The sequence below is a fragment of the Asterias amurensis genome, chromosome 5, assembly GCF_032118995.1.
Source record: "Asterias amurensis chromosome 5, ASM3211899v1".
NCBI lineage: Eukaryota > Metazoa > Echinodermata > Asteroidea > Forcipulatida > Asteriidae > Asterias > Asterias amurensis.
Window position 1 is genome coordinate 3221794 of NC_092652.1, and position 27609 is coordinate 3249402.

The 27609-nt window shown below is 38.6% G+C and overlaps 2 protein-coding genes across 3 annotated transcripts in view; one reads left to right on the forward strand and one right to left on the reverse strand.

Moving 5' to 3' along the window:
- The window catches only part of LOC139937557 (uncharacterized), a 38310-nt gene extending 20269 nt beyond the window's left edge, over nucleotides 1-18041 (reverse strand). Inside the window, exons 1-2 of one of the 2 annotated variants that reach the window (XM_071932758.1) lie at nucleotides 17485-18041; nucleotides 2660-2731 (exon numbers count right to left, since the gene is read on the reverse strand). In XM_071932758.1, coding sequence (XP_071788859.1) covers nucleotides 2660-2731; nucleotides 17485-17566 — 154 coding nt within the window. In that variant the 5' untranslated portion in view covers nucleotides 17567-18041. The remainder of the gene's footprint in view (nucleotides 1-2659; nucleotides 2732-17484) is intronic. The other variant, XM_071932759.1, reaches the window with a different exon arrangement.
- The window catches only part of LOC139937701 (peroxisomal trans-2-enoyl-CoA reductase-like), a 267220-nt gene that overhangs the window by 195428 nt on the left and 44183 nt on the right, over nucleotides 1-27609 (forward strand). The window lies entirely within an intron of this gene.

A 27609-nucleotide genomic window follows, 5' to 3' on the forward strand; every position in this document is an offset into this window, starting at 1 on the left:
ATGCACCTCATTCAACAGTCTGCGCTTGCGCATTGGTATTTGCGATAAGGTCTATATTAACTAACGCGTCCAGTGTCTTTTATCGTAGTTTAATCTTCAACGTACGCCTATTGATCATTGTCTAGGTTGAAACTCATGAAATACATGTTGCTAACTTGACTGAAAATGCCATGCGACCCTGCCTACCAAAACAACGCACTGCCTGCCATAACTCATGGAAAAAAACTACATTTCGCTCAACAAGTAGATGAAAATATAAGGGTTTTCAAATAACATCCAATTAGGGCCAAGGTGGCTAGTATATTGTTCAAAATACATAATGTTTAGGACATCGCGTCATTTTGATACCAATGCCGGTACTTAAATGGCTTCACTTAACTATTGTCATTTCATTATTACCCAAAAAGCCTGATTTTGGAGTGAGGCGTCAAATTTGATTAATTATTAATTTCCTCTGAAAAGATTGGCTGGAAAACCTAAAAGAGCATTTTTGTGCGCTTAATTGATACCCTTGGCAAAATATTAGTAGCAGTTTTGATATTAGGTGGTTTGGTAAAGAAATATTCGCTCGATCCTTTCAGTTGTGCCGACCGTCAGGCTTTTCATACGGCGCGGTGTTTCTGAGTTCGCGGTTCATTGATCAAACTAAGAAGAATTCAAGGAAACAATCTTCAATGTTGACTTCCACCCACACCTTCGTTAGGAGCAATAATTATCCAAGGTTGTCTCTCGTGGGCGGCAATATGTTAGATGGACAGATTTTTTTTCAAAAGAAATTGTGTCAGAGTAACTCATTTGACTACATGGGTTTATGAGGGAATCGACTCGAGATTTGCAAACCGAAGTGTTTGGTTTAAAGGCAGTGGACACTATTGGTAATTACTCAAAATAATTATTGGCATAAAACCTTACTTGCTGACGAGTAATGGGGAGAGGGTGTCGGTATAAAACATGGTGAGAAACGGCTCCCTCTGAAGTGCCATAGTTTTCGAGAAGAAGTAATTTTCCACGAATTTGTTTTCGAGACCTCAGATTTAGAACTTAAGGTCTCGAAATCAACCATCTAAACGCACACAACTTCGTGTGACAAGGGTGTTTTTTTCTTTCATTATTATCTCGCAACTTCTATGACCGATTGAGCTCAAATTTTCACAGGTTTGTTATTTTATGCATATGTTGAGATACACCAACTGTGAAGGCTAGTCTTTGACAATTACCAATAGTGTCCACTGCCTTTAAAGCAAAACTTAAAAAAAAAAAAAAAAAAAGCTCATAGACCAATTTTTTTTTTGAGCTGCTTAAATTGCTTTAAAAAACCTGCTTAGCAATAATGAGCCGGATACCCGTCACAAACTGTACCTAAGACATGGTATGTCTTAAGGCTGGTAGCCTTATTCTGGCTAGCATAGTTTATTTGCCGGCTTATTTTGGGGGCTGAATCTGCTCACTGAAATTGAGGCCCTAGTGATTCGATCGGCAGAGTGCGGGCTCTTGAAACCGTATTATTAATTAGCGATACACTTGACCGCTATTGTTTTGCCTTCGGATGGGACGTAAAGCTTTAGGTCCAGTGTGTTGTGTAACGTACATAAAAGAACTAGACTTATAGCTGGGGTTCAACCCAATATTTTCTGGTTTGTTGGCTGCAGCACCTTGTAGACCAGGGGCCAATTTCATAGAGCTGCTTAAGCAACAAACTTGCTTAAGCACGAAAATAGCTCCCTTGTTTTACACATGTTACTGACCAAAATGTCATGCCATATACATTGCTTGTGACTGGTATTTAGCTGTTGTTTACTTAGCATAAAAGTTGAGTGGAGTCTTGGCCGGTAATCTAATTTTACTAAGCAAGGATTTTTTTGCTTAAGCAAAATTTTGTGCTTAAGCAGCTCTATGAAATGGGGCCAAGTACAAGGTATGTAAAACAATGTGGACGTGTATAAGATTTGAAGCATTGTATGGTGAGGTATCGTTGGTTTACGGTAACACCATGTATATATCTACTTGCCAGGTAGAGTCTGTTCTTAGAGAACCGTCTTTCTTTATTTTACTGCCGCGGAGTATAGATTTATCGGATGTTCGGGAGACTTCTCAGTTCCGAAAAGAACTGTCCTGATTTTTAACTACTCCCTGGGTGGAAAGTACATAAAAATGGCTGGGACTACTACTTTAGCTTATAGGGTCGTAACTAACTGCAAATTGGGGTACGTATCGAGCATTGATCCACATACCTTCTAGACAAAAAACGAGCGCTTTGAGACGCCATTTTGGTACGATAAAGCGCTATCTGAAATTACTGCTAAAAAAATCTGTGAAAAATAAACGCACCATACAATGATGTAGTTTCATTCATTCATTCAAAAAAAAGTTAGTCATTCAAAAAAGAAATGATTGAGAAGAGTTATTGATCTTGCAAACATCTGTCAGACAAACTTTTAGAAAAAGTGTGGTTTATATAAATAAAAAATGTCCATGCGTACAAATGTATGTCTTTGTAGTTGCTGGGCACCTCTGTGAAAAAAAACCCAGTGTTTTACTGAGAGGATTCAATAGAGTCAGAGGATTCAAATTGAGTAAAGAAATCAATAAATAAATAAAACACATGCGTACAATTATCTGGTGTAAGATTTGTGTCCATGCATGTATGCATTATACATACCGACCACCGGTTCGATTGTCGTGGGTTCGATTGTTGCGTCCCTCCGTTGCATCTGTTGTAGAATTATATGCCCTGGATTTAAAAAGCGAATATTTTTAGGACACTGTTGTTTTTTTGTTAGCTTTCAATTTCATGCTGATTTTTTTTTATATTTATTATTGATCTTCCCATCCTGCCGTTGATTTCACCAAACTAACTTGGGATTAATCTTAGGACTTAGGACGAGTTAAGTATACCCTATCCTAAGACGTTAGGACGTATTGAACTCATCATAAGTTGAACGCCACTAGTCCTTATTCGAGATGGGATTAGAAGAACACGTTGCATTGGTTCAGGCGAGTTGGTCTTTAAAAAGCGTTTGGAATCGTATGTTATGAAATGCATACAAATTATGGTTAGATAGATAAATAAAAAAAAGTAGAATATAATGACCCACACCGTGCAATTTTGAGGCTTGTTTGAGTGGAACATTAATATACCTTTAAAACATCTTTCTAACCATATGCATTTCATAACAAACGGTTTCAAACGCTTTTTCAAAGACCGACTCGCCCGATCCAAGGCAACGTGTTCCTTTAATTCTAGCGTTTCGTGAGATCGGCTGCAGGGAACTCGGCAAACTTCCATGAGGGGGATATAGACGCCAAGCTGGCAACAGCCAATCTCTCACATACAGCCATTGGTTTATTGTCAATGATTATGAGTTCCACAAATTGAGAAACTGTGATTCAGCAACCATAGAGAATATGTACTAATTATATTCATTGTAAAATCAGCGGTTAGCTTGGTAGGATTCGAACCCACAACCTTCTGGTTACAAGTCATGCTCAGTCTTACCACTGAACCACGTGGTGACCCTATTTCCTGTTGACTCTACAAACTTTAAAAAGTTCTTTCAAAATGTAAGATGACGAAAACATATTTCTGAGGAATAGAGGCTTTACAAAGAGCGTCTGTTTTTCGTGAAAAATCAATAAACAAGGAGATAACTCCTTGAATACTGGAAACGTGTTATTTTATGGCGTTGTCAGAATTTAACCTCGTGGAGACATGTGAATTTAGTATTTCCCTCCTCAGTAGCTGTGAGTTTAGTAAACGGTCACTGTACCCACATGAAAATTCTATCAGCAGGCAGGGCCAGTAGGTAGTTATTCATTGTCTGTATTGACCCCCCCCCCCCCCCAAGAAAACAATAGGAGCTCTCTCCAGCAAAGTTCTGGGTCGGGTGGTTCTAAGAAGGTCAACCAGTGATGTCAAAGCCCTGAAACACATGAATCTAAAAAATGGACTAGCATGTCTGTTCCCCTAAGTGCACCGACCATGAGGCATCGGTTAGGTAAAACGGCCGAAGGCACCATGAAGATGATCCATAGAGAGTGAAAATCCTGCCAGAAAATTGAGAACATTTCGTCTTATTATTTCAAAAATGTTCTTGCTGGATAAAACAAAACATAATCCAACATTTTGTTTTGTTAAGGAGCGTGCATAACCCCTCCTGTACTATTTTGTGGATGCATTTTACGAATCGTGTTTATTAATTATTTCAAACATGCTTCCAATCCACCTATAACGGACGATCTAAGCAGTGCTCCGCTCACCGAACACCCGGCGATATTTGAACAGCGATTGCAGCTTCCAGTTCATCGACACTTTTTCCCGTAACTTCCGGCAGGTGGAAAGCAGCGTCAAAACCACGCCAAAAAACACTTTGAGAAACCGTGAGATCTTTCCCGTAACTTTACACAATCACCTGTTCTGATTTCCGAGGGAGGGTGGTTTTGTGATGTATTTAATCATTCAGTCGACTCGAGTGCGTTGATCTTTTAGTTTTTAACACCAAGATGCAGATTTAGGTTCCCTTGACTGCATTGTCCATTTTGTGCATTGATTTACTTATGTCAACTTCCATTGGCAAACAAGTCACTCTTTTCTTTGACATTTTGGACAGAGCTTATAAATTAATACTGTTTCACAGTTACGAGACCCAAACAGTACTACGACCTTTTTGTGCGTTTCTTGAACGCCAATCAAGTCCCACCTCTCCGGGACTGGGCACAAGTTTGAGTTAACTTTTGGCAAAATTTACGTATTCTTGATAAACTCAAAGCTCTAGAAACGTGGGTTGTTTTTAAATCGCTTAAGTGGTAGTTATGTTGTGGATGTTGTTTTGTGTTTTGTTTTTCAAAGGTGAGAGTAATTTTGTTGGGGGGAAAATTATATGAAACCTGTAGTTTTCTTTCACTAAAAATTATTTAGGCTTTATAAATGTCTAACTGTCACATTTGGTGGTCCAATCACATTTGGTGGGCCAAACACATTGGTGGGCGAGATTACATGACATCTGCACTTAAAGCCATTGGACACTTTCGGTAAACAGTATTGTCCAAGGCCCACACTTCGTGTATCACAACTTATATACAAAACAACAAACCTGTGGAAATTTAGGCTCAATTGGTAATCGGAGTCGGGAGAAAATAATGGGAAAACTCACCCTTGTTTCCGCATGTTTCGCCGTGTCATGTCATGTGTTTAAAATAAATCCGTTATTCTCGATATCGAGAACTGATATTGTATTAATGTTTTCTTAAAAAGTAAAGCATTTCATGGAATGATGTATCAAGAGAAGTCTTTCACAATTTAATACTTTCTGTAAACCCTGTAAGTTATTTGTAAATCTGTGAACTTTTAATTTTTGTTCTGTTCCGAAAGTGTCCAATGGCTTTAAAGAAAGCGCACTTATCAAATAGGGTCTCTAAGGTTCTGAGCTCATAATTTGTTTTCCAAAAGTAGAGTCAGTGTGTGGGTTCGAGGGGGTCATTTCAATTAAATTTTCAATTTATTTTGTTTTCACTTTGCAACATGTACTTACAAGTAATTATAGAGGAGGCCAAGTGAACAAAGATGATCAATTATGCTAATTATTATCTGCTAATTATAAGACACAATGAAACAGCATTAACATGCCTGTGATATTTTTTTCACAGAACTCGGGAAAGTACTGAGTATACAGTGCCAATACACATCGGTGTATGGGTAAAAAAAGCAAAATTAATGAAGCAGTAAATGTGTATAGGCATATTCAAATAACCAACTCTTGTTTTATACAAATCGCACTATAAAACAATACTGTAAAAAAAGAAATTAAAGTAACAACAAATCGTACAGGACAGACGGGGAACGGAAAAGGGCACATTTCATTTCTTAAGCAGATAATGTTGCTTATAACAATTGCTTAGTAGAAATAATCAGGATACCAGGCAACCTTGTACATGATATCAAGTATTGTGGCTGGTAACATTCTTTCAGTAAAGCTTCTTTTTGTGCTAAATTGCTTTTTTTTTGTGTTTAAGCAGTTATATAATATTTAGCCCAGGGCAAACAAACAAAGCTATCGCGACCTAACGACTAGGACGGAACTAGACGCAAAACATTTAAACTTGAGTGGTGGGGTTGAAATGGTGGTACCTTTCCCTGCCTTCCAATTCTTGGACGACGGTTCGAATCCCACCAGGGACACTATGTTGATTGGGTTTTCAGTCCCTACTTGACTGCGTGGGTTTTCCCTGGAATAACTCTCTGGTTTGCCAGTAGAGTGATTAAAGGGAAGGTACACGATTGGTAATTGTCAAAAACCAGTCTTCTCACTTGGTGTATCCCATCATACGCATAAAATAATAAGCCTGTGAAAATTTGCGCTCAATCGGTCATCGAAGTTGCGAGAAAATTATGAAAGAAAAAGCACCGTTGTGTGACGAATTTGTGTTCTTTCAGATAGGAATAAAAGACTTCTAGCTAGTCTTTTATTATTTTAGTGAGAAATTACCTCTTTCTCAAAACCTACATTACTTCAGAAGGAGTCGTTTCCCATAATGTTTTTATACTATCAACAGCTCTGCAATGCTCGTTACCAAGTCAGTTTTTAAGGTAATATTTGTTTTGAGTAATTACCAAACGTGTACCTTCCCTTTAAGATCACTTTTCTGAGAGTCCTTGGCTTTACAATCAGTATAAATTAAATGAGATGAAATGAAAACTCAATTTTGAGCAGATCTGCAAAGAATAAAAGGGTTGGCAATACACAACGTCTGCTCAGAACTAGGTCATTAAAGACACTGGACACAGCAATTCGACCATGCCTGTTTTAAATAAAAGGCCGCGAAAGAACTAGTAGCTACCCTATTATTCCTTTATCTACCAGGAGCTCCAAAACATGCGAAAAACAGTTTTATGAAATCCATACAAAATGCACAAAAATACATTATAGATCTGAGCGGACGAAAATTAAAGTTAAAGTATGTTTTTCCCCACTTCCTTAAATACTCCATCTATTTAGAAATGAGTGCATCACAAAACTGAGTTCAACCCTGGCACCTCTCTATGAGCAAATCGTCCCTTCGCAGAAAACGTTTCGCTCAAACAGAAAAACCTTCAGTAAATATTGATGACAATACATAAATGCTTTTTGCTGCATTATTAGCGAAGCAAAAACATCCGTTGTAAAACGAAAATTCTGCTGAGAAGTTGCAGGAAAATTGAAAAATCACATCCTTGACCATGACAAGCTAATTCCATTAAAAGGAAGATAAGTCCATTTCTCTTATTGATCTTGTAAGATTGTATGACGTATGTGATCGATATTATCATCTAATTACGAATCCCCCATAACCCAATGAAAACCGATCGATAGGGAAGTGCTTCTTGTGTTATTACAAGATGTGACGTTGATGTAGTGTAAAGTGCTACTCACACGCAGCGTTTTAAGTGGGGTCCTTTGCTTAATTTTAGCATGGGTGTAAAATGTAGCAATGTTTGACAAGATTCTGCAAGAGAACTTGGACAGTAGACAAAAATTATTGCCTTTCACACGAGGTACATTTTGTGAAATTTTAGAACCATGTTGCGATTTGGCAAGGAACCCTTGCTAAAATGCTATCGTGTGAAAGGGGCTTAAGTTGGCGCTGCGCAGGGTTCAAATGTCGTGGGTGACAGTGTGGTACGCTGGGGTTGGACGAAACACAAAGAACCACGTGGGTGCGCTATCATCATTGCCCAAACTTTGGTTATTTTTGTGCACGCCCATCCATTTTGTTTGTTTGTTGGTTCGTTTAGATGATCTTCCCGTCATGGGAACTTGGCAAACTCTCACAAGGGGATATAAACACCAAGCTGTCAACAGCCAATCTCCTTCATACATACATTGGTTTAACGTCTATGATTATGAGTTCCACAAATCAACAAATTGTGATTCAGTAACTAGACGACAAGTAGGATTTGAAACTTTGCATGGTGGAACGATATAGAAAGGTTTGCGGTAAACACCATGTAATGACTATCTCTAAATGAGTTGGGGTGGTTCTGAAAAGAACCGTTGGTTTCAACTCGACGTTTCGATCAGTATGCTCTGATCGTCTTCTGCAGGAAGCTCACGACAATACTTATTCTGTTGTGTTGTGAAGTCGGTGGTTAGATTGGTAGAAATCAAACTACCATTTTGTGATTGCAAAGTAATGCAGTCTAATCACTGGACCACGGTGACCTAATAACTCGCGTGACCTCATGGTGTCGATAAAATAAAATAACATGTTCAATATTTATTTAATTAAATTAACAACACTTTAAAAAAATATTGACTGGTTCTTGATGTTAAAATAACTTTCAAATAGTTACGTCATCTACAAGTTGTCCGTATCAGTTCCAGACAAATTCGCATTTCGCCAGAACGAATTGTATGTCAACTCAAAACGAGCAGGAACGAAAAAAAAAATCCTTTATTGTAGGACCAATAAACCGAATTGAATTGAATTGAATTGAATTGATTGAATTGAATTGAATGAATTGAATTGAATTGAATAAAAGGACAATTTAGTATACATTGGTCCTACGTGACTCATACTAGGAAGCCTGAATTATCCCTATGCATTGTATATGGTATAATGGAATTCATGAATATGACATCCATTTGGCGGCAATTACAAAAGGTTTAATTTCCAGTATTTCCAAAGAAAAAATCATTAATGTCGAACATGTCCACTTTTTTTCCGGCATTGTATGAATGGTTACAATTTATTTCTAAAGGAGTCTTTTATCCTTTATTGTATAACAAAAACCAGAAAGTGCGGTTTATCAGAAGGTAGCTCCTATACACATTGAAGTGTCTACCTTGCCCTATATGGAAATAATGGTTTATACAAGAAAGCCTGGTTTGTCCGAAAGGAAGCTCCTATACACATTGACAACATCTCATGACCATCTTTTCCCAGGCTCATTGTCAACTGAAACAAATCCCTTTTTCATATCGGGGTTTGTATTTGCTGCACTACCTTGGAGAGCTCCTTGTTCATGGGTCCACACATCGCTAATCTAGCAAATAACTAGGGCAATTGCGTCCCTTTCCTTACCCAAACATCCAATAGTATGTTCTTAATAAATAGCGTCGTCCACCCGGCTTAGTCTTGACATTTAGAATAGACCGCGAAAGCCAAAAGAGAATGAAGCTATTTATATAATTAAAATAACGGCTGCAAATGTCCGGTGTAGCGTAATTCAACAGAAAATCGATGAGCGGGAAACCGAACAAAGTGTACCCGTTAATCGGCGTCTTGGTACGGGCTGAATTGCTCTCGTATTACGCTCGACTACTCGTAGTTTACTCTTGGTTGGGTTCAAAATGACGACAAGCAAGAAATACAAAATGGAGGGAAAATTAAAAAAAATGGGACTTATTGAAGGGTTAGGACATTGCAAGTTGTATGATGTGTAAAGATACTATAGATTTACTATACCAGTGGCGGAGAGAGCCGTGTGTTTCATTAAGTAGGCCTACCATGTAGGTGAATGTACGTGTTTTGTTTATGTTACGCTTTAGTTTAGTCTGTGATTAGTTGTTCATTTAATTATTTGTTCATTTAAATGTGAATCGCTCAAATGAACGGACGACCAATGAACAAAAGATTAAATGAATGAATCAGTACATGATGAATTGAATAAACGAATGTTATAACTGAACGCATTCATTTTGTAATCTGTCAAACCTGGAATTTCCGCAGGCACAATGTGGATGTGGAGGGAAAACAATAAAAATCGTTTTTGTTTTTTTTTCTTTCTTTTTCTTTAGATTGAAGTGTATTTTTCCCCAACTTTTTATAAGGTTTAAAAGTAGATTTTTGGGTCGACATAATAAATTAACATTAGGCCTACTGACATACTCCATTTCGAAGTCTGAAATGTTGCTCATGCTAATTGATAATGATATGGTTTTGATGTGCGAAAGATACACTCTTCCTGGTTGGTCATGCTTTCAATAGTCAACGATTACGTGAATGGACCGATCCGGCCTGTCAATCAAACTGTGCGCGTTCAGCCATTTGACCAATCACAGCAATGATTGTGGTCGGACAAACTCGGTCATGCGTGCGCGTAAATTTGGCACGCGCGGCAGAAACGTGCAGAATGTCATTGGGAGTGCTCGTACACATGTCTTGCTCACGTGCGCGGTGGGCGGAGCTTAATGGAAAGCCGGAACGGTCCATTGACATATCGACCAATGGTAAAGCAATAGACCCTTCCAATGAAATATGTAAACTGCGCGTAGCGCGTGCGCACTAACGTTTTGGTTGGCAACATGAGGGAAAATCACTCTGTTTTGTACACGGCTAATGGGTGCGTGACGCAGACGCGACTGCGCGTCTGCTTAGTGCACAACTCTATGGCGTTTGCCAACCAACAGGGTCTTTACGCATGCGTGAATGTAATTAGCATATTTCATGGGAAGGGTCCATTACATAATTTTTTTGAAAGTCCAAAGTTTATCACAGTACTCCCCTTCCCTTACTAAAGGAACCCCTTTACTGTCAAATTTGTGTATCCCCTCCGTCCGTCTGCCATTTGGAAGTATACGAACAACTCAAAGGATCATTACATAATTGGTTTTGCTAACTAAACAGTTGCTGGCAGAAGTAATCCACCATATACATAAACTGACAAACCTGTTGAAGTTTGAGATCGATCGGCCATCTGTGTCACGAGATAGTGATGCAATGACAGTGATGCAAAAAAAAAAATGAAAAAAATCGCTCACTGAGCGATAAACTCCAAACGCGAAATAAGATTATTTATTTCTCATCAAGATATGACATTTCAGGCAGAACTATTTCAAGGGATGTTTTCAACTATCATCATCATTAGACCGTGTAAGTTTGATGTAAATCTATGATCTTCAGAGTTTTTGTTTCTTACCAATTCTATAACATTCCTTTAAATTCATACTTCCTCACTGCGTAGCGAATTTTGACGTCACAGCTCCGTTTTCGTTGACGCGAATAGTTCGTTGCGAATTTGTGACGTCAATGTTCCTATCGCATTCGCAGGAAGTTTGAACCGGGCTTTACCAAGCCAACCCAACCGCTCGCAAATGTTTGGACCTAATTTTTTAGCTCGTCGCGACTTTGCAGTATAAGCTGGAGTAAGCCATGTGTACATTTATTCATTCTGAGTATGCCTAGGCCCTAGCTACAGCCGTGAATCAAAACGTGAATTATACTTCAAACATCCTGAACACCAGATGTCGAGAGATGACGTCTTAACCACTAAGCTACGCCTGCAGCAGCTAGCTGCAGCGAGCATTTCAAAAAGGGGTCACCCAGGTTGAAACAGAACGGACTCCTTTCAATTCCATACTTTGAACATGATTCTTCGGCGTAAAGTAGTAAACACAAGTAATGAAACAGAATGATGGTAACAGTTTTGTAACGGATTTGTCGCCAGTCAATATACGTTTTTGTAAATGTGGAGCATAAATTATAGTTATATATATATGTTTTACAATGTTCTTTTTTTGTTGTTGAGATGTGGCGAGGCATGGTGACCCTGTGGGGGCGTGGACAATAAGAACAAAAAGTAACGACTTGTGCCCATTACGCCTTCGGGCACAAGACGTGAATTGTGTCGTAAATATTCACGACTTTACTCACAGTCGTTCATTTATTTTCTTAAATATTGGCGTAGTTATTTACGACTTCGGGTACCAAGTCGTGAATATCTACGGAAATTTGCATTATTAGTGTAAGGCCGACTTGTGAACAAGTCGTAAATTTCACGACTTGGAGGACCAGTCGTTAATTTCGTCTTAAAGCCATTGGACCCTTTCGGTTCAGAAAAAAAAAATAAAGGTTCACAAATTTACAAATAACTTACAGGGTTTACAGAAGGCAATGGTGAAAGACTTCTCTTGAAGTATTATTCCATGAAATGCTGTACTTTTTTGAGAAAACAGCAAAACAATATAAATTCTCGTTAACGAGAATTACGGATTTATTTTAAACACATATATCATGACACGGCAAAACGCGCGGAAACAAGGGTGGGTTTTTCCGTTGTTTTCTCCCGACTCCGATGACCGATTGAGCCTAAATTTTCACTGGTTTGTTATTTGATATAGAAGTTGTGGTACACAAAGTGTGGGCATTTGACAACACTGTTTACCGAAAGGGTCCAATGGCTTTAAACATTAGGTCTATTGACGTACTTTTTTTTACGACTTCGGGCAAAAAAGGTCGTGAATTTCTTCGGTAATTTGCGTAAGGGTTCACGACTTGTGCACAAGTCGTGAATATTGGCGTCTTAATTCTCGACTTGGGGGAGGAGCACAAGTCGTGAGTTTCATCATGTTAGATATTGACGTCAGTATTTATATTCAATGTCCCTCCAGGGTCGGCCACCATAACATTTCCCATTGTTTAGCAAAACAACATAAACCAATACACGCTGTTTGATTTGATACAACGGTTTAGATGAACACCGAAGTGGGTTGGGAATGAGGCGTCACCGTGCCTCCGTCAGTGGGGGTGTTGGCGTCGACTGTCCCCCGTAGAATTGGTGTCCAACATACGGAGACTTGGGTAAATAACACCAGTCTTAAATGTCATAGCAGGCTCAATCGATTTGGATATTAGAAGCTTTAGTTTTTAACATGGTGATTACTGTCGCCACATCTTTGAAGGTTTTCGTGCAGGAAGTATGAATATGTAGAGCCACTTCAATATTGTACAGGCGTACCCCAGGGCTTTTTTTATAAAAAAGAATTCCACAAAAGTTTCGGGATGTTTTTGAGGTAAGTACTCAAATTAATGACAAAGTAACTTTTTAAAAGGGGGATTTTGAGTGCTTCAACTATAAATATGTTTTGTTTATTTTTTTATTTTTTATTTTTTTTTTTAATCTTCGGACATAATTCTTTGTTGGCAGGGGGCCGTCCAGGGTAAGGAAAAAGTTTTAGAAACTTTCATCAAAAAGATGTGCCCTCCCAGACCCCTTTTCACATCGATTCAAACAGTATAGTTTGCAAGAATCACCCTGAAAGGTTTTGATACATGTTGTACCAAGTTTTTGGCCATGATATTAAATCCCTACCCACTGTGAGTGAAACAACTTCAAAAGTCGTCAATTTTTTGAGAAAAACAAATAAAGTAAAAATAACAGAGTAATGTTCTCAAGAGAGTCGCGTTAATCCGTTATAATGAGAGAAACATTATTTTCGTGAAATTGTTTTGCTAATTTCTCAAATAAACTACAGCACCTCAGCAAGTAATATTTTAAGGGAAGCTTTCTACCATCATTAATCTGATATGGATGTTTGTGTTTTGTGTCTTACAATAGGTACCCAACCCCTTTAAAGCTATACTCTTGTGAACAACTACACATTTTTTTCTGGCACGTTATTACAATCAGAGACAGCTATTGTTTCTTCCATTGTTTTTCTTGAACTTAAAGCCATTGGACTGTGTGCTTAAAAATGCTTGATTTCGAGACCTCAATTTCTAAATCTGAGGCCTCGAAATCAAATTCGTGGAAAATTATTTCTTTCTTGAAAACTACATCACTTCAGAGGGAGCCGTTTCTGACACTGTTTTATACTATCAACCTCTCCCCATTACTCGTAACCAAGTAAGGTTTTATGCTGATAATTATTTTGAGTAATTACCAATAGTGTCCACTGCCTTTAATACGGGTGAGGTTTAAATTTCTAAAATATTTTTGAGTTAACGGAGAGAGTTGTTGAAATTGTCGCTGACAAACTTAACCCTTGCTCGACACCCAACGTTTTCCAATATTTGTAGACACTCGACAATTACACCAAATCTAATGGAGACAGATTTAATATCCTCCCGGCTCATCTCAGTTACTAGGAAATTCATTAAGGAATTTGAAGGCATTGTGTTAGCTACGAGCACATGCAATGTATGTCTTTAGAGCCGCTGGACTCCTTTGATAATTGTCTAAGACCAGGGCCCAATTTCATAGAGCTGCTTAAGCACAAAATTTTGCTTAAGCAAACAAATCCTTGCTTAGTAAAATCAGATTACCGGCCAAGACTCCACTCAATTGTTATGCTAAGTGAACAACAGCTAATTACCAGTCACAATCAATGTATATGGCATAACATTTTGGCCAGTAACGTGTGTAAAATAAGCGAGCTGTTTTCGTGCTTCAGCAAAATTTTTGCTTAGGCAGCTCTATGAAATTGGCCACAGTATACCCACTAGATGCATCCCAACATATGCATACATAAAATTAAAAAAACCTGTGAAAATTTGAACTCCGTTGAACTTTGAAAATGCAAGAAAATAATGAAAGAAAAAGACCACTCCTATTGCATAAATTTGTGTGATTTCAGATGCATTCAAGGGGGGTTCAGGCCTGAAGTATTTTAATAGTTGAGTGAGAAACTGCCTCTTTCTTAAAAAAAAACACCTTCAGAGGGAGCCTTTTCTCACAATGTTTTATACTATCAACCTCTCCCCATTACTCGTTATACCAAATAAGGTTTTATGCTTATTATTATTTTGAGTAATTACTAAGTGTCTATTGCCTTTAAAGGGAGGTAATTGCAGCTACGGCTCCTATTGTTGCTAAGGCTGTTGCTAAGGACTTCCTATACTTCAACGCGTGATGACGCGGACGTCTAGCCGTAGCCATAGCTCTAACCGCTAATTCAGACACGGCTTTCTCGTAATTTCTCATTACCAAGTAAGGTTTTATGCTGACAACAATTTCGAGTAATTACCAGTAGTGTCTTGCCTTCGACAGTGTTAGGCAGTTGGGCATTATTTTTTAGATCACTGTTATGTGCATAAATTTTTAAAACAGCGCCAGGAGCGTCACTGAGTGACGGACATGTGCGCTATATAAGAAGCCACAATTATTATTATTATTATTAAATAAAGCGAATACTGACGAAATTTTGCACGAGACAAAATTCAGGGAAGCAGGTCCACCCATCTTTTCGAAAAACGAAGAAAATTGATACCATCCAGTCGATTTGTCGACATGTCAGCTTTTTGATTTGAGAAATCTCACTTTGTCTACACGCATAATATTTTGACATAGGATGTTTTTATTTTTTTTTAGAAGGTCGTATTTAAACGCGTAACGAGTCGAATAAACACACTTGCATACACGAGGGCTACTTTCAGCACACAAGTCGACCTTTACGAAAACAAACCAATCTAAAAACAGAACCAATCTAAAAACAAATCTGGTAATTGTCAAAGACTTGCCTTCACAGTTGGTGTATCTCAACATATCCATAAAATAACTAACCTGTGAAAATTTGAGCTCAATCGGTCATCGAACTTGCGAGATAATAATAAAAGAAAAAACACCCTGTCACACGAAGTTGTGTGCATTTATATGGTTGATTTCGAGACCCCAAGTTCTAAATATGAGGTCTCGAAATCAAATTCGCGGAAAATTACTTCTTTCTCGAAAATTATGGCACTTCAGAGGGAGCCGTTTCTCACAATGTTTTATACCATCAACCTCTCCCCCATTACCCGTCACCAAGTAAGGTTTTATGCTACTAATTATTTTGAGTAATTACCAATAGTGTCCACTGCCTTTAATGTAAGAGCTCCGTAGACTTCACAAAGAGACCCACAATGGGTATAGAGTAGAGACAATGTATTGTGATTATAAATTAATTGCGTCACACAAACATAATGACATGGACATGTAGCTACGGGTGACGACATAGTTATTGATGCTAAATAACGATTTTGTAACTAACTCTTGATGCGTAATTAGGTGAAATCGAAGGTGAAAACAGGACACAAGTGTCTTGTAAACACATAATACTTGACCCTGAAAATTTGTGAGGATGCTATCGTAGGAGGTTGCCCCGTTGAATCATGGAGGAAGGAAACAGTTAATTTACATCAAATACTAATACGTAGGGGATATTTTCTTACAGAAACTGGGGAACTTTAAGGTATAATGTATTGTTTAATGATCTTTTTTTTAAACAGATCATGAAAATTGTAATGAAAGCTTACAAAAAGACTTGTATATCCTGCAGATCTATTAGTTTAATGTAAGAGCTGTTATCTTCGGGAATATTGCCCCATATTGTGAAGATGTTTTTGACCTTATTTCTTAATTTAATTTGTCAACCGAAATAAGCACCCATCTACATGCACTGAATCTATGATATAACATAATGTTACTTTAAAACATCGATATATGTTACGATGTAATGCGCGTTCAAGAAGCACATTTTTATGAGGCAAAGATGTTTAAGAAATGGATGGGCGAAGTTTTTAAATTCTGATACCCGATTATGTAGCAACTTGAAAGGGTTTGGAAGGTGCTGCGGCACATTCAGCAGTCTCTGCCAGACCGGTGCAAACCCCCTTCTCTTCGCGATAAGTGTAACTGGGTAATTTTTCGTGCATCACACGACACACGGAACAACGGCTTTACGTCCCATCCGAAGGACGAGTCAATTATGGTTAAGTGTCTTTCTTAAGGACACAATGGACTGGAACCTACACTCTGCTGATCAGGAACACAAGAGCTCGAGTCCGGCGCACTAGATTTCTCAGCCACTTGGCCTACACTATGCTCTTAATGTTTCTCCTTTGTTTCTTTTACTTTTTTTTTTGTTTCTGGTGCTGCTGGATGTCCACCTATTTTGTCAACTAATTATTATATCATTCAAAAGATGCTTGGTCTAATTTTTTCCCGAGTTACCTGAAAATTTAGTTCACAATTTTAAAAAGCCACTTTGCCAGATTCTAAAAAAGTTACAAGATTTCATTTACGATACCGGTAGTGCACGAGGGGGAAAACTCCCCCTAAAAATCAACAGAAACGCCAAAAGAATATTGTGTATCGTATTTAATTAAACGAACTATTGCTAGAACCCCGACATTATCTCACTTCCAAGGCATTTTACAAACACGTTTACATGTTACATTTATGTGTGCAGTTTCCGTGGCAAATGCAAAACTTTGTGAGTCTGTTTTGTTTTTAACAAGCATCATATGTCGAAATTCACTCGACTAAATGGAATCATGAAAGGGGAAACATTTCTGAAAACGGGCAATAACTTTAATGTCAAACCCTTCTTTGTGTGCTGGTGTACTTGCAATAAAGGGAGTTCAAACTTCGTCGAGTCTTTACAATTTCGCACAATATAAAAATCTACGCGACAATAGTGTTACTAGATTTTAACTGGAGGTACAGAACACACGAAAGACTTAAGTAACTAAATGAGCGCTCCAACTCAAAGGAGACTTGCTGCTTAAAGTTAAAAACGAGCTGCGACAACAATTTCATGGACAAGATTGTATCTTCATTGCACAAAATATGAGCCGTGCGAATTTAAGCTATTGAAATTTTGAACTACAACGTAGACGTATTGACTTCCACTATAAATTATATGAAGATGCTAACAGGTTAATCAGTTCATAGCAGACCTGTAAAGAATTTGCATCAATAAAATCGGAAAAGAAATGTTGACAATAATATTAATTTTTCATAAAACTCACCTTCTGTGACTGTTGCCCAAATGATTGCAATGACCAGTAGAAAAACCACGCCGTAAACACTCGGTCTTGCCGTAGTACCCATCTTGCTCTAAAAGACAACTGTTTTACAAAATAAAAAGTTCGTAATCAAGTTCACCCCCGAAGACAGCCCCGAATCAACCGCTCGGTCCTCTCTTTGCGTCAAGACAAAAAGTGTTGAGGAAGTTTGCTTATTCTCTCGTCGTGATGACACCTCTCAAGTCACCCGTGTCCTCTAGGATGGAGTTTGACACTAATACTGCTCTGATCTTAGAAGAAAGTAGAGCGACATCAAACAGCAAAGAAACACTCCCAATATTATTTGCTAAGAATGTGATACTCTTCAGTGGAGGGTATCATTTACTTAAGACACGTCCGCCAGCTCCGTGTAGTAGTAGCCGTTAGCTCAAGTCGTCGCACCAAAGATGAAGTGGGGAACGATGAAATGCCCTTTTTCTTTAAAAGCTGTAGCCTGATCCCAGTGGGGATTGGTAGCTCGTTTGCGGTTCCGTAATGATCACAGACGGTAGTGTCAGGTGAGTGGGATAACAGACTCGCTTGAGCAGCCGAGCGCAAAGTGACTAACACGGTAGGGAAGATCTACTTGTTATTGCATTATCTTGTAAAAATGCGCACACTCGTCACATCCGGCACGCAACAAGTTTATTCCCCTGTCCTTCTTCGCGGATGAAGATTTATCAGTAGCGTATGACCATAAAGATAACTACATCCATCATGTAATATAAACATGTATACTGCATCATCAGCCCACCCCCTTCGTTCATTAGTTGATGATGATGGCGCTGACGAACCAGCGAGAGGTTCATTTACATCGTCTTGTATAGTAACACACGTGTTACCAGTGAGGGCACGTTGAGCGGAGAGATGGTTTGATTAGGGGTGGCGTGGCGAAGCTACAGGCGGTACCGAGACGTGCCTAACACCCTGACGTATCCACTAGTTTCCGTTGTCGTCTTAGCATTTGTGACACTCCAACTGTCAAAGCCTGTGCACACAATACTTGCGGCTCTCTTACAGGAAAATTATTCACGAAATACAGTCAGTTATGGTGTCAGTTTTTCAGAATGAAAATTGACATGGCTACTTTTTGCAGTCGCGTTCTAGATGAGGCGAGGCAGATTGACATTTATCACCCTTAAATTATTGTCTTCAGATAAAGTAACACTTGTTTTGGCGATTGAAATTTTAAATATATTGTTTTGGTAGATCATGTATGATTTGACCAGCTTAAAGCCGATCCCTCTAGTGGCAATTCTTAAAGGAACACGTTGCCTTGGATCGGACGAGTTGGTCTTTGAAAAGCGTTTGTAACCGTTTTTTATAAAATGCATATGGGTAGAAAGATGTTGTAAAAGTAGAATACAATGATCCACACAAACATGCCTCGAAATTGCGTGGTTTTCCTTTTACCTCGTCGACTAACACGTCGGCCATTTATGGGGGTCAAAATTTTGACTCCCATAAATGGCCGACGGTGTTAGTTCGCACAGTAGAAGGAAAACCACGAAATTTCGAGGAAAACTTGTGTGTATCATGTATGCTACTTTTAAAATATCTTTCCAACCATATTCATTATATTAAAAACGGTTACAAACGCTTTTGTTTTGACCAACTCGTCCGATCCAAGGCAACGTGTTCCTTTAATGAATCTACGTATTGAGAATCGTTATTGTTAGGAATAGTGTATCTTCTTAAACTGCTTTATTTATAAGCCAAATTTATACTGCCAATGTTTTAAATAATATAGTCACAAAAAAAAACAACGAACTTATTCGATACTGATGTTTAAGGATGTTTTGCACAAAAACAAGGAACAGAAAAACACTACTGTTTGGATCGCTGCCCAGAATTCAAGAAAATTTAATAATGTCACTACTTCAGACCAGAAAACAGAGTAATCACCCTGAATAATATTTTAGATATAGTTGCAAAATTCTTCCTCTCTGTGTCACAACTATCTGAGGTTTTGTTTGAAAAACATTTCAAGCAAAAATTATGTAAGTGAATTTTTCTTACCCTGACAATCTTATACCTAAGTTGTGTTTAAAATATTGGCACATTCACCAAGGGTATGCAAACCATTATATTTAATCTCCCATTGGAATTGTACCCGCTATTATACAAATATAGCTATTTGCCTTTTCGTCGTAATCAAAATACCATAATTTACATCTCCAATTAAAATGTCATTACATTGATAATTCTTTATTAAGTATGCCAACACAAATGAAGTTAATTGGGTTGAGTTGATAAATAAAATACCCGCCCAATTATACAGCGAGGGGCATTTATACAAGACATTGGTTAATATATAGCCTTGCCTGTGTATTATCTTAGGCAACAATACAACACGGAGATACCACCAAATGTTTTACAGTTAAATTTGCGTGGGTTTGTTTGCGTTCGTGTTGGGGAAGGTTTCTTTGGCTAGCTAGTCGGGGGAGTTTGGGAGATGAACTTGGATTCCCGTGCCTGGCTGGGAAAACAATAGATTTAAGATCGATCTTAGAATGTTAAAGCTACAGGGACGGCTCACAAACTACATCCATTCGGATTAATTATGTCATTTAACCCGCTTTACTGTGATTCACTAACAACATACTAAGACGTACCAAGGTTTTAGGCGGGAATATTATACCATGCATTTTACGTTAGCAATAGGGAGGTTTAGCTGCACGTTGCGCGAGCAAAAACGTGAACGTCAAAAGAATGTGTAATTTCTAGGTGACGTCACAACTTTGGGCTTATTTCATATTTACGTATGAGGTCTGCACGAAAAGTGTGGGTTCTAGTCCCAGTCGTGACAAGACACTTAATCCATCCTTCGGATGGGACGTAAAGTCGGTGGTCCCGTGTGTTGTGTAACGCACGTAAAAAAACAAAACCAGTGCATTTATCGGAAAGAGAAGGGGTTCGCCCCGGTGTTCCTGGTTTGATTGGCAGCATATTGCACCACATCACCTTGTAAGACAGTACCTGGTGCCCTGTAAAAGGAGGTATATTTTATAAAAGCGTAGTCAATCATACCTTACAGGTAAATACTAGCTGGTGAAGCGCCTTGAGCTCCACTGAGTGACGGATATGCGCACAAGACGCCATTATAATATTATTAAGAAGTGAGCTAAATAAACCTGTATTAATAGTGTAGCTCAATTCAATTTTCAAACCACACCATCAGGGACAATCAACCCGTATCTCATTCATATAATGGGTGCGTTCATTTAGCTTCCCGGGGTCGACCCCGGTCTTTCCCGGTGCGTTCGAATAGCTTTGACGTCATTCTAGGGGCCAACCCGGGTCAGCCCCCAGTGTCCTGCTTGTGGAGTGGGTCACCTGGGGGCTGGCCCCAGGTGCATGACGTTACTACGAGAGCGGTGAGTGGTCGTTCGTTTAGCTCTTGTCGGGGGCTCACCGAAGTGAGCACCGCATGGTAGACCCAGGGAAGCTATTTATGAAGGGCATGGGGACAATTATTGTAGACCAACTTTTTTTTCTGTATCCAAGCAACAAATTGTTCATAAATATCGGCGCAGATGTTTAATATTTGCGTTTTGTTTGATGCTTTTAAATCGTTTGGGTGCAAGCTATGATTTTGATGAAAGAAAAACACTCTCAGACTTCCCATGTGATATTGTGTCCACGTTATACAAGCAAACCTCATACCTATGAGATCATTGGCAAATGAACCTCGTCTGGTTTTAAAGTGTCATTTATTTCTAGACTCCACTCAAAAGTGTTTTGTCTGTCAACGGATCGTTTGCTACAACTCCGGAAATTCACACAATATCTGTGTTAATGTATGACAACATCTTTTACTTTTAATATTCAAAACAGTGGTTTTTGTTCCTTTTACACTAAAAAAAAAAAAAATTAGTTAATTGCCTGACGTTTCAATCCTCCGCAGGTTCCTTTTGCCTTTTGTCAATGTCATACTATCCTTTCATGTTTTCCCGCATTGTATTACCTTTTGCGTTTACCACTTTTATGATCCAGCAATCTACCCATTCATATCCTGACCATCCTTTGTTCTCACCACTTAACTCTTAGGCTGTTAGTTCTTAACCACCCAATTGTTTATAAATCGGTAACTTTGATTGGCTATAATTTTCCCGCTTTTTCTGGATACCTTCCCTTAAAGGCAGTGGACACTATTGGTAATTACTCAAAATAATTATTAGCATAAAACCTTTTTTGGTGACGAGTAATGGGGAGAGGTTGATGGTATAAAACATAGTGGGAAACGGCTCCCTCTGAAGAGCCATAGTTTTCAAGTAATTTTCCACGAATTTGATTTCGAGACCTCAGATTTAGAATTTGAGGTCTCGGAATCAACCATCTAAACGCACACAACTTCGTGTGACAAGGTTTTTTTTCTTTCTTTCATTACTATCTCGCAACTTCGATTACCGATTGAGCTCAAATTTTCACAGGTTTGTTATTTTATGCTCATGTTGAGATACACTATAGGTTAGTCTTTGACACTTACCGATAGTGTACACTGCCTTTAATAATTTGCTCCTCTTTTTCTATAAATGGATATGGGTTGTTTTGTCTGTACCTGCTTATTTCTTTGAAGAAGGTCCGGTTTGGATCGAAAGCTAAGGCAATTTCTAACCTATACTCATCAAAATAATACTTTGGTCATAATGAGCCACGTCTGTCAGAAAGACACTCATGTCACATAAAAAAAACTCTGCTAATGACGATACTAAAAGCCAAGACTGAACATGTGAGTTTTCGGGTTCGATTTGAAGCTGGAGAGAGTGTCTACTTGTCTGAGGTTCAGTGGAAGGGCATTCCAAAGAAATGGTTCAGCTTGTGAGAAAGAACGGTAGGCCTATCCCTAAGTCTGTTAAGAACATGGGTTGTTGAAGAGCATCGTGCTTAAAAAATACACTGGACACTTTTGGTAATTGTCAAAGACCAGTCTTCTCACTTGGTGTATCTCGACGTTATGCATAAATAACAAAACCTGTGCAAATTTGAGCTGAATTGGTCGTCGAAGCTGCGAGATAATAATGAAAGAAGAAAAAACACCCTTGTCACACGAAGTTGCTTTTAGATGGTTGATTTCGAGACCTCAAAATTCTAAATCTGAGGTCTCGAACTCAAATTCGTGGAAATTTTACTTTCTCGAAAACTATATGTCACTTCAGAGGGAGCCGTTTTCTCACAATGTCTTATACTATCAACCTCTCCCATTACTCTTCACAAAGTGAGGTTTTATGCTAATAATTATTTTGAGTATTTACCAATAGTGTCCACTGCATTTAATATAAAGTAGAAGAAAAAAACCAATAATGTTCAGAACACGCTTTTCGGATGTCTATAATATTTAGACAAGGTGTGCTCCATAATGATAGACCCTTGGCGCACATAAATGCAGTTTATACATTAAATTCAAAATTAATCAGTATATTTTTTTAAAAATTTAAACAATCTTAATAATAACAGAAGGAGCAAAACGCCCTCAATATCAGCACAATCTTCTCACAGCACTCAACTGGTTATTATTTCAAATATGGCTAAACTAAAACAAGACCAACGTCTCAAATAAACATACACCGAGTAATGGAGCCAGTTTGGAGCCTCTGTCTGTCTACACCAAAACCCCTCTCACTGATTTATCGATGAGGTATACTCCATTTGTGTGTCATAATGGAGTAACAAATCGTTGGTAATGGTTGGGAATAACTGAGGGAGTGGGCAGCGAAAGTCACTCCTGGGTTTATTTCTGGTGAGAGGTTCCAATCTTTATTGGTGCACTCTAAAAGCTTCGGGCAGTATTGAACCGGATTATGTGTTTAGACCTTTATCACGGTGTGGCCATCTTGATTTTACTCCATTCAAAACTCATTGTAACCAAACTGAGGCTGGACGAAATAATAGAATGGTGCCATATTTGCACAATGAATGTTAGCATGTATTACTGTTATTGCAAACAGGGAATATGACCAGGGTGGTGACAGCTTAAACCCTTTACGAGTCAGGCTGACATGGAAAACTAAAACAAGTTTTATTGAACTCGGATTTGGTGTCAGTTTGTAATAGTTTGTTCATAGACTGATTCGGTTTAATTCCGGAGTAATTTTTTGACACAGATTCCAGAGCCCAGTTTCATAGAGCTGCTAAGCACAAACATGTGCTTAGCATGAAATTGTTGCCTTGGTAAAAACAGGATTACCAACAAAATTTCCACGTGATTTCCAGAATAAGCAAACAGCAGCTGAAAACCAGTAACAAGCAATATGCAACAAATGAAAATGTGGTTGGTTGATCTTGTTTTTATCAAGGAATAATTGTTTGTTTCTCAACAACTCTATGAAATTGAGCCCTGATCACACATATCCACAGAAATGAGCCCTGTCAGATGCAATTGTGTCCGCCGTGCAATACTGTCCGCTCCGGACACTTTTGCATGTGCAATCGTGTGCGGGGCTATGCAAAAACCGTCCGGCGGACATGTACATGAATATACATGTATGTGCGCGCGTAAGCGAGCGTGCATGCACTGAACATGCGTATGCAACATGAATGTTCACGTATTTTATGATTGCAGCGAATACCCAACGGCCGAACATTTCCCATGTCATTCATGACATGCACTAAGCTTGTCAAAAAATGGTGAACGTGTTCCATCGACCAAGTGCGTTTAATTTACTGCAAGGAGGGTTTTGCACGGGGCGGACACAACCACATATGTAAATGTGTCCGGGCGGACACAATTGCATTATGCAGCAGCGTCCGGGCGGACACGATTGCATATGCAAAACCGTCCGGCGAACATGATTGCATATGCAATAATGTCCTCCGGATAGTATTGCATAGAGGACATAATTGCATGCGACACCGAAGTCACTTTGTAAACCCACTGTAAACCCACATGAAATGCTACATTTATAAATGGGTCTCAAAATTCATTACTTCGACCTACCTTTTTGAAAAAAAATATGAATACACGTATATTACGTGCTCTGTTTTATAAGACTTCGATATTATTCTGATCCGTTTTTAAGAGTGTATCAAGAAATATATCGACTAGTTTTCTGACGATGCTTAGCATAAACTTCCACTTGGAAGCAGCTTTTAAAGCCTAACTATTTTTTTTTAAAGTCTCGTCAGAAACATCTCGTCGTTCCAAAAAAAGTGCGTTCCTCACAGAAAGTACAGAAGGGTTTCTCCAGCTGTTCGGTGTTTATTCTAAGCTTCAGGATGAACCATTAACATCCTCGGCTAAAAACGCATCCTTAATAAATCTGTGATCTTTGTAGCATGATTGATGACGCAATTCCCCCTCTACAACACCCCGCCCCTCCAATCCGTCATGGTTCCCTTGGGATTGTGGGGGGGGGGGGGGGGGGGGGGGCGGTATTACCAGTTGTGGTCAACTCAAAATGCAGGTTTGCAGGAACATTCAAGGCAGTGGACACGTTTAGTAATATTGTCAAGATTTACACTTGGTATGTCCAAATATTATTATTTTTGTATGCATAAAATAACAACTCTGTGAATATTTTCACTCAATTGGTCATCGAAGTTGCAAGAGAAGATTGAAAGAAAAAAAAATACCACTGTTGCTTTCAGAGGGCAAAATCCTTAAACTGAAGTATTTTATTACTTGAGTGAGAAAATTACATCTCCTTAAAAACTACGTATACTTCAGCCGTTTCCCACAATATGTTATACAATCAAACAGCTCCCCATTGCTCGTTATTACCAAGTAAGTTTGTTTGCTAACAATTTATGAGTAATAACTAACAGTGCCCAGTGCCTTTAAGAAAATTGAATCGCCACAGTTCGAGACAGCAATCGATTTAGAAATGCAATAAGCTAAGAGCAACATTTATGCATTTGTTATTAAATATCACTCAGAAACTGATTGAATGTGGGTTTTTTTTTCTTCCCCCTCACTGTTCCAGATTCTGTCAACCTTGGTCGGGAGGTACATTAAGGCAGTGGACACTATTTGTAATTACTCAAAATAATTGTTAGCATAAAAACTTACCTGGTAACAAGCATGGGGAGCTGTTGATAGTATAAAACATTGTGAGAAACGGCCCCCTCTGAAGTAACGTAGTTTTCGAGAAAGAAGTAATTTTCCACGAATTTGATTTCAAGGCCTCAGAATCAGATTTTGAGGTCTCGAAATCAAGCATCTGAAAGCGCACAACTTCGTGTGACAAGGGTGATTTTTCTTCCATTCTTATTTTGCAACTTCGACGACCAATTATTTTGTGCATATGTTGAGATACAGCAAATGAGAACGCTGGTCTTTGAGAATTACCAAAAGTGTCCAGTGTCTTTAAGGGGGAGGGGAGAAGGGGGTGGAAGAAAGGGGGGTTATCTTCCCAGTGACTCTGACTCAGACTCCCTTAATAACAGCAGCTCAAATTCTCTAATCGATTTAATTTTCATCTTGATGTCTAGATAATGCTGTTTGGAATTTCAAATTTTGTTTTGATGGGTGGCATTTCCTGGTTAAACGGTAATTGATACAACCCCAGATCAAAATGACTGTTTGAGGTTTGAACACTTCGTGCAGCGAACTCACACTCGGTGATTTATTTTTTAGGAAACCATTTTTGGCCTCTATACATAATCATCACTAATGAGGAATTGATCCCGTTTGTCAAACAAAATTGCACTTTCAGATTAAAGGCATGGACACTATTGGTAATTACTCAAAATAATTATTACCATGAAAACTTACTTGAGAAAGAGATATTTTCTTACTCAAATATTTGAATCTCATAGAAGACTTCAGGGGTCGATTTCACGACACTTTACGCAACCGCGTAAGTCCACTTGCGCAACGTTTATGGCGCAAGTTGCGTAGTTGCGTATACAGTTTCGTGAAATCGGCTGCAGGTCTGATACCCTTTTTAGGATGGGCATCTGAAAGAACACAAAGTGTGCAACAATGGTGTTCTTTCTTTCATTGTTCCCTCGCAACTTCGATGACCAATTGAGTCCAATCATTTTACAGATTTGTTATTTTATGCACTATGTTGGGATGCACAAAGAAAAAATACTGGTCTTTGACAATTACCAAAGGTGCCCGGTGCCTTTAATAATACATGTCATATTATTGCTCCCTTTCAGGCCACCTTAAATACATAGCCTACACCACTGTACCTTAAAGGAACACGTTGCCTTGGATCGGCAGGTTGGTCTATAAAAAGCGTTTGTAACCCTTTGTTATAAAATGCATATGATTGGAAAGATGTTTTAAAAATATAATAAATGGCCGACGTGTATAGTTGACGAGGTATAAAAGGAAAACCGTTCAATTTCGAGGCGTTTGGTGTGGATCATTGTATTCTACTTTTACATCTTTCTACCCATATGCATTTTATAACAAACGGTTACAAACGCTTTTCAAAGACCAACTCGGCCGGATTAAGGCAACGTGTTCCTTTAAGTATATTAAATTTTACAAGAAGGGTTCGTCAGACTTACGAACAAGATCCACTTATTTGTGTTGTATCAATATACATCCCCCAGCTTCTTACACAATTTCTAAAGTTCACTTTCATTTCCAGCTGTCTATATCAATTAATCATATAGAATGCCTTCAACATCGCACCTGTCTTCGGCAGCGTGTAACGCGCTTAAACTTGATGGGGGAAACACGCAACGATCCCCCGGCTACGTCTTGACCGGAAAAGGAATAATATTTTGGTCGCGTAAGAAAGCCATTCTCTCGGGCATTATTTTGTGGCCACATCGGTCAGATTTTTGGTGTGGGAAGAAAGATGATCGTAAGCTTGGGGGTGCTTAGAGAAGGGTGGATCGGGGTGTGAGTGGGGGCGTAGACAGGAACGGTTCGTCGCGCCTCAATGTTTAATCCTCTTAAAAATTACGTTTGGTTTACGGAACTATGAAAAATTTCGTCTAAGGTCATAGGTGCTTGCGGTATGCTTTATTAAAAAATGTCTAAGTCTGTATTCTGTTTTGTTTCTTTTTAATCATAAGTAATATATAGTTACACTGAATGAAGCGATTATTTTGTTTATTTGTAGCCCTCTTTGTATATATTTATTTAATTATTTTTTTCTTCTCTGGATTTATTTATTTATTTATTTG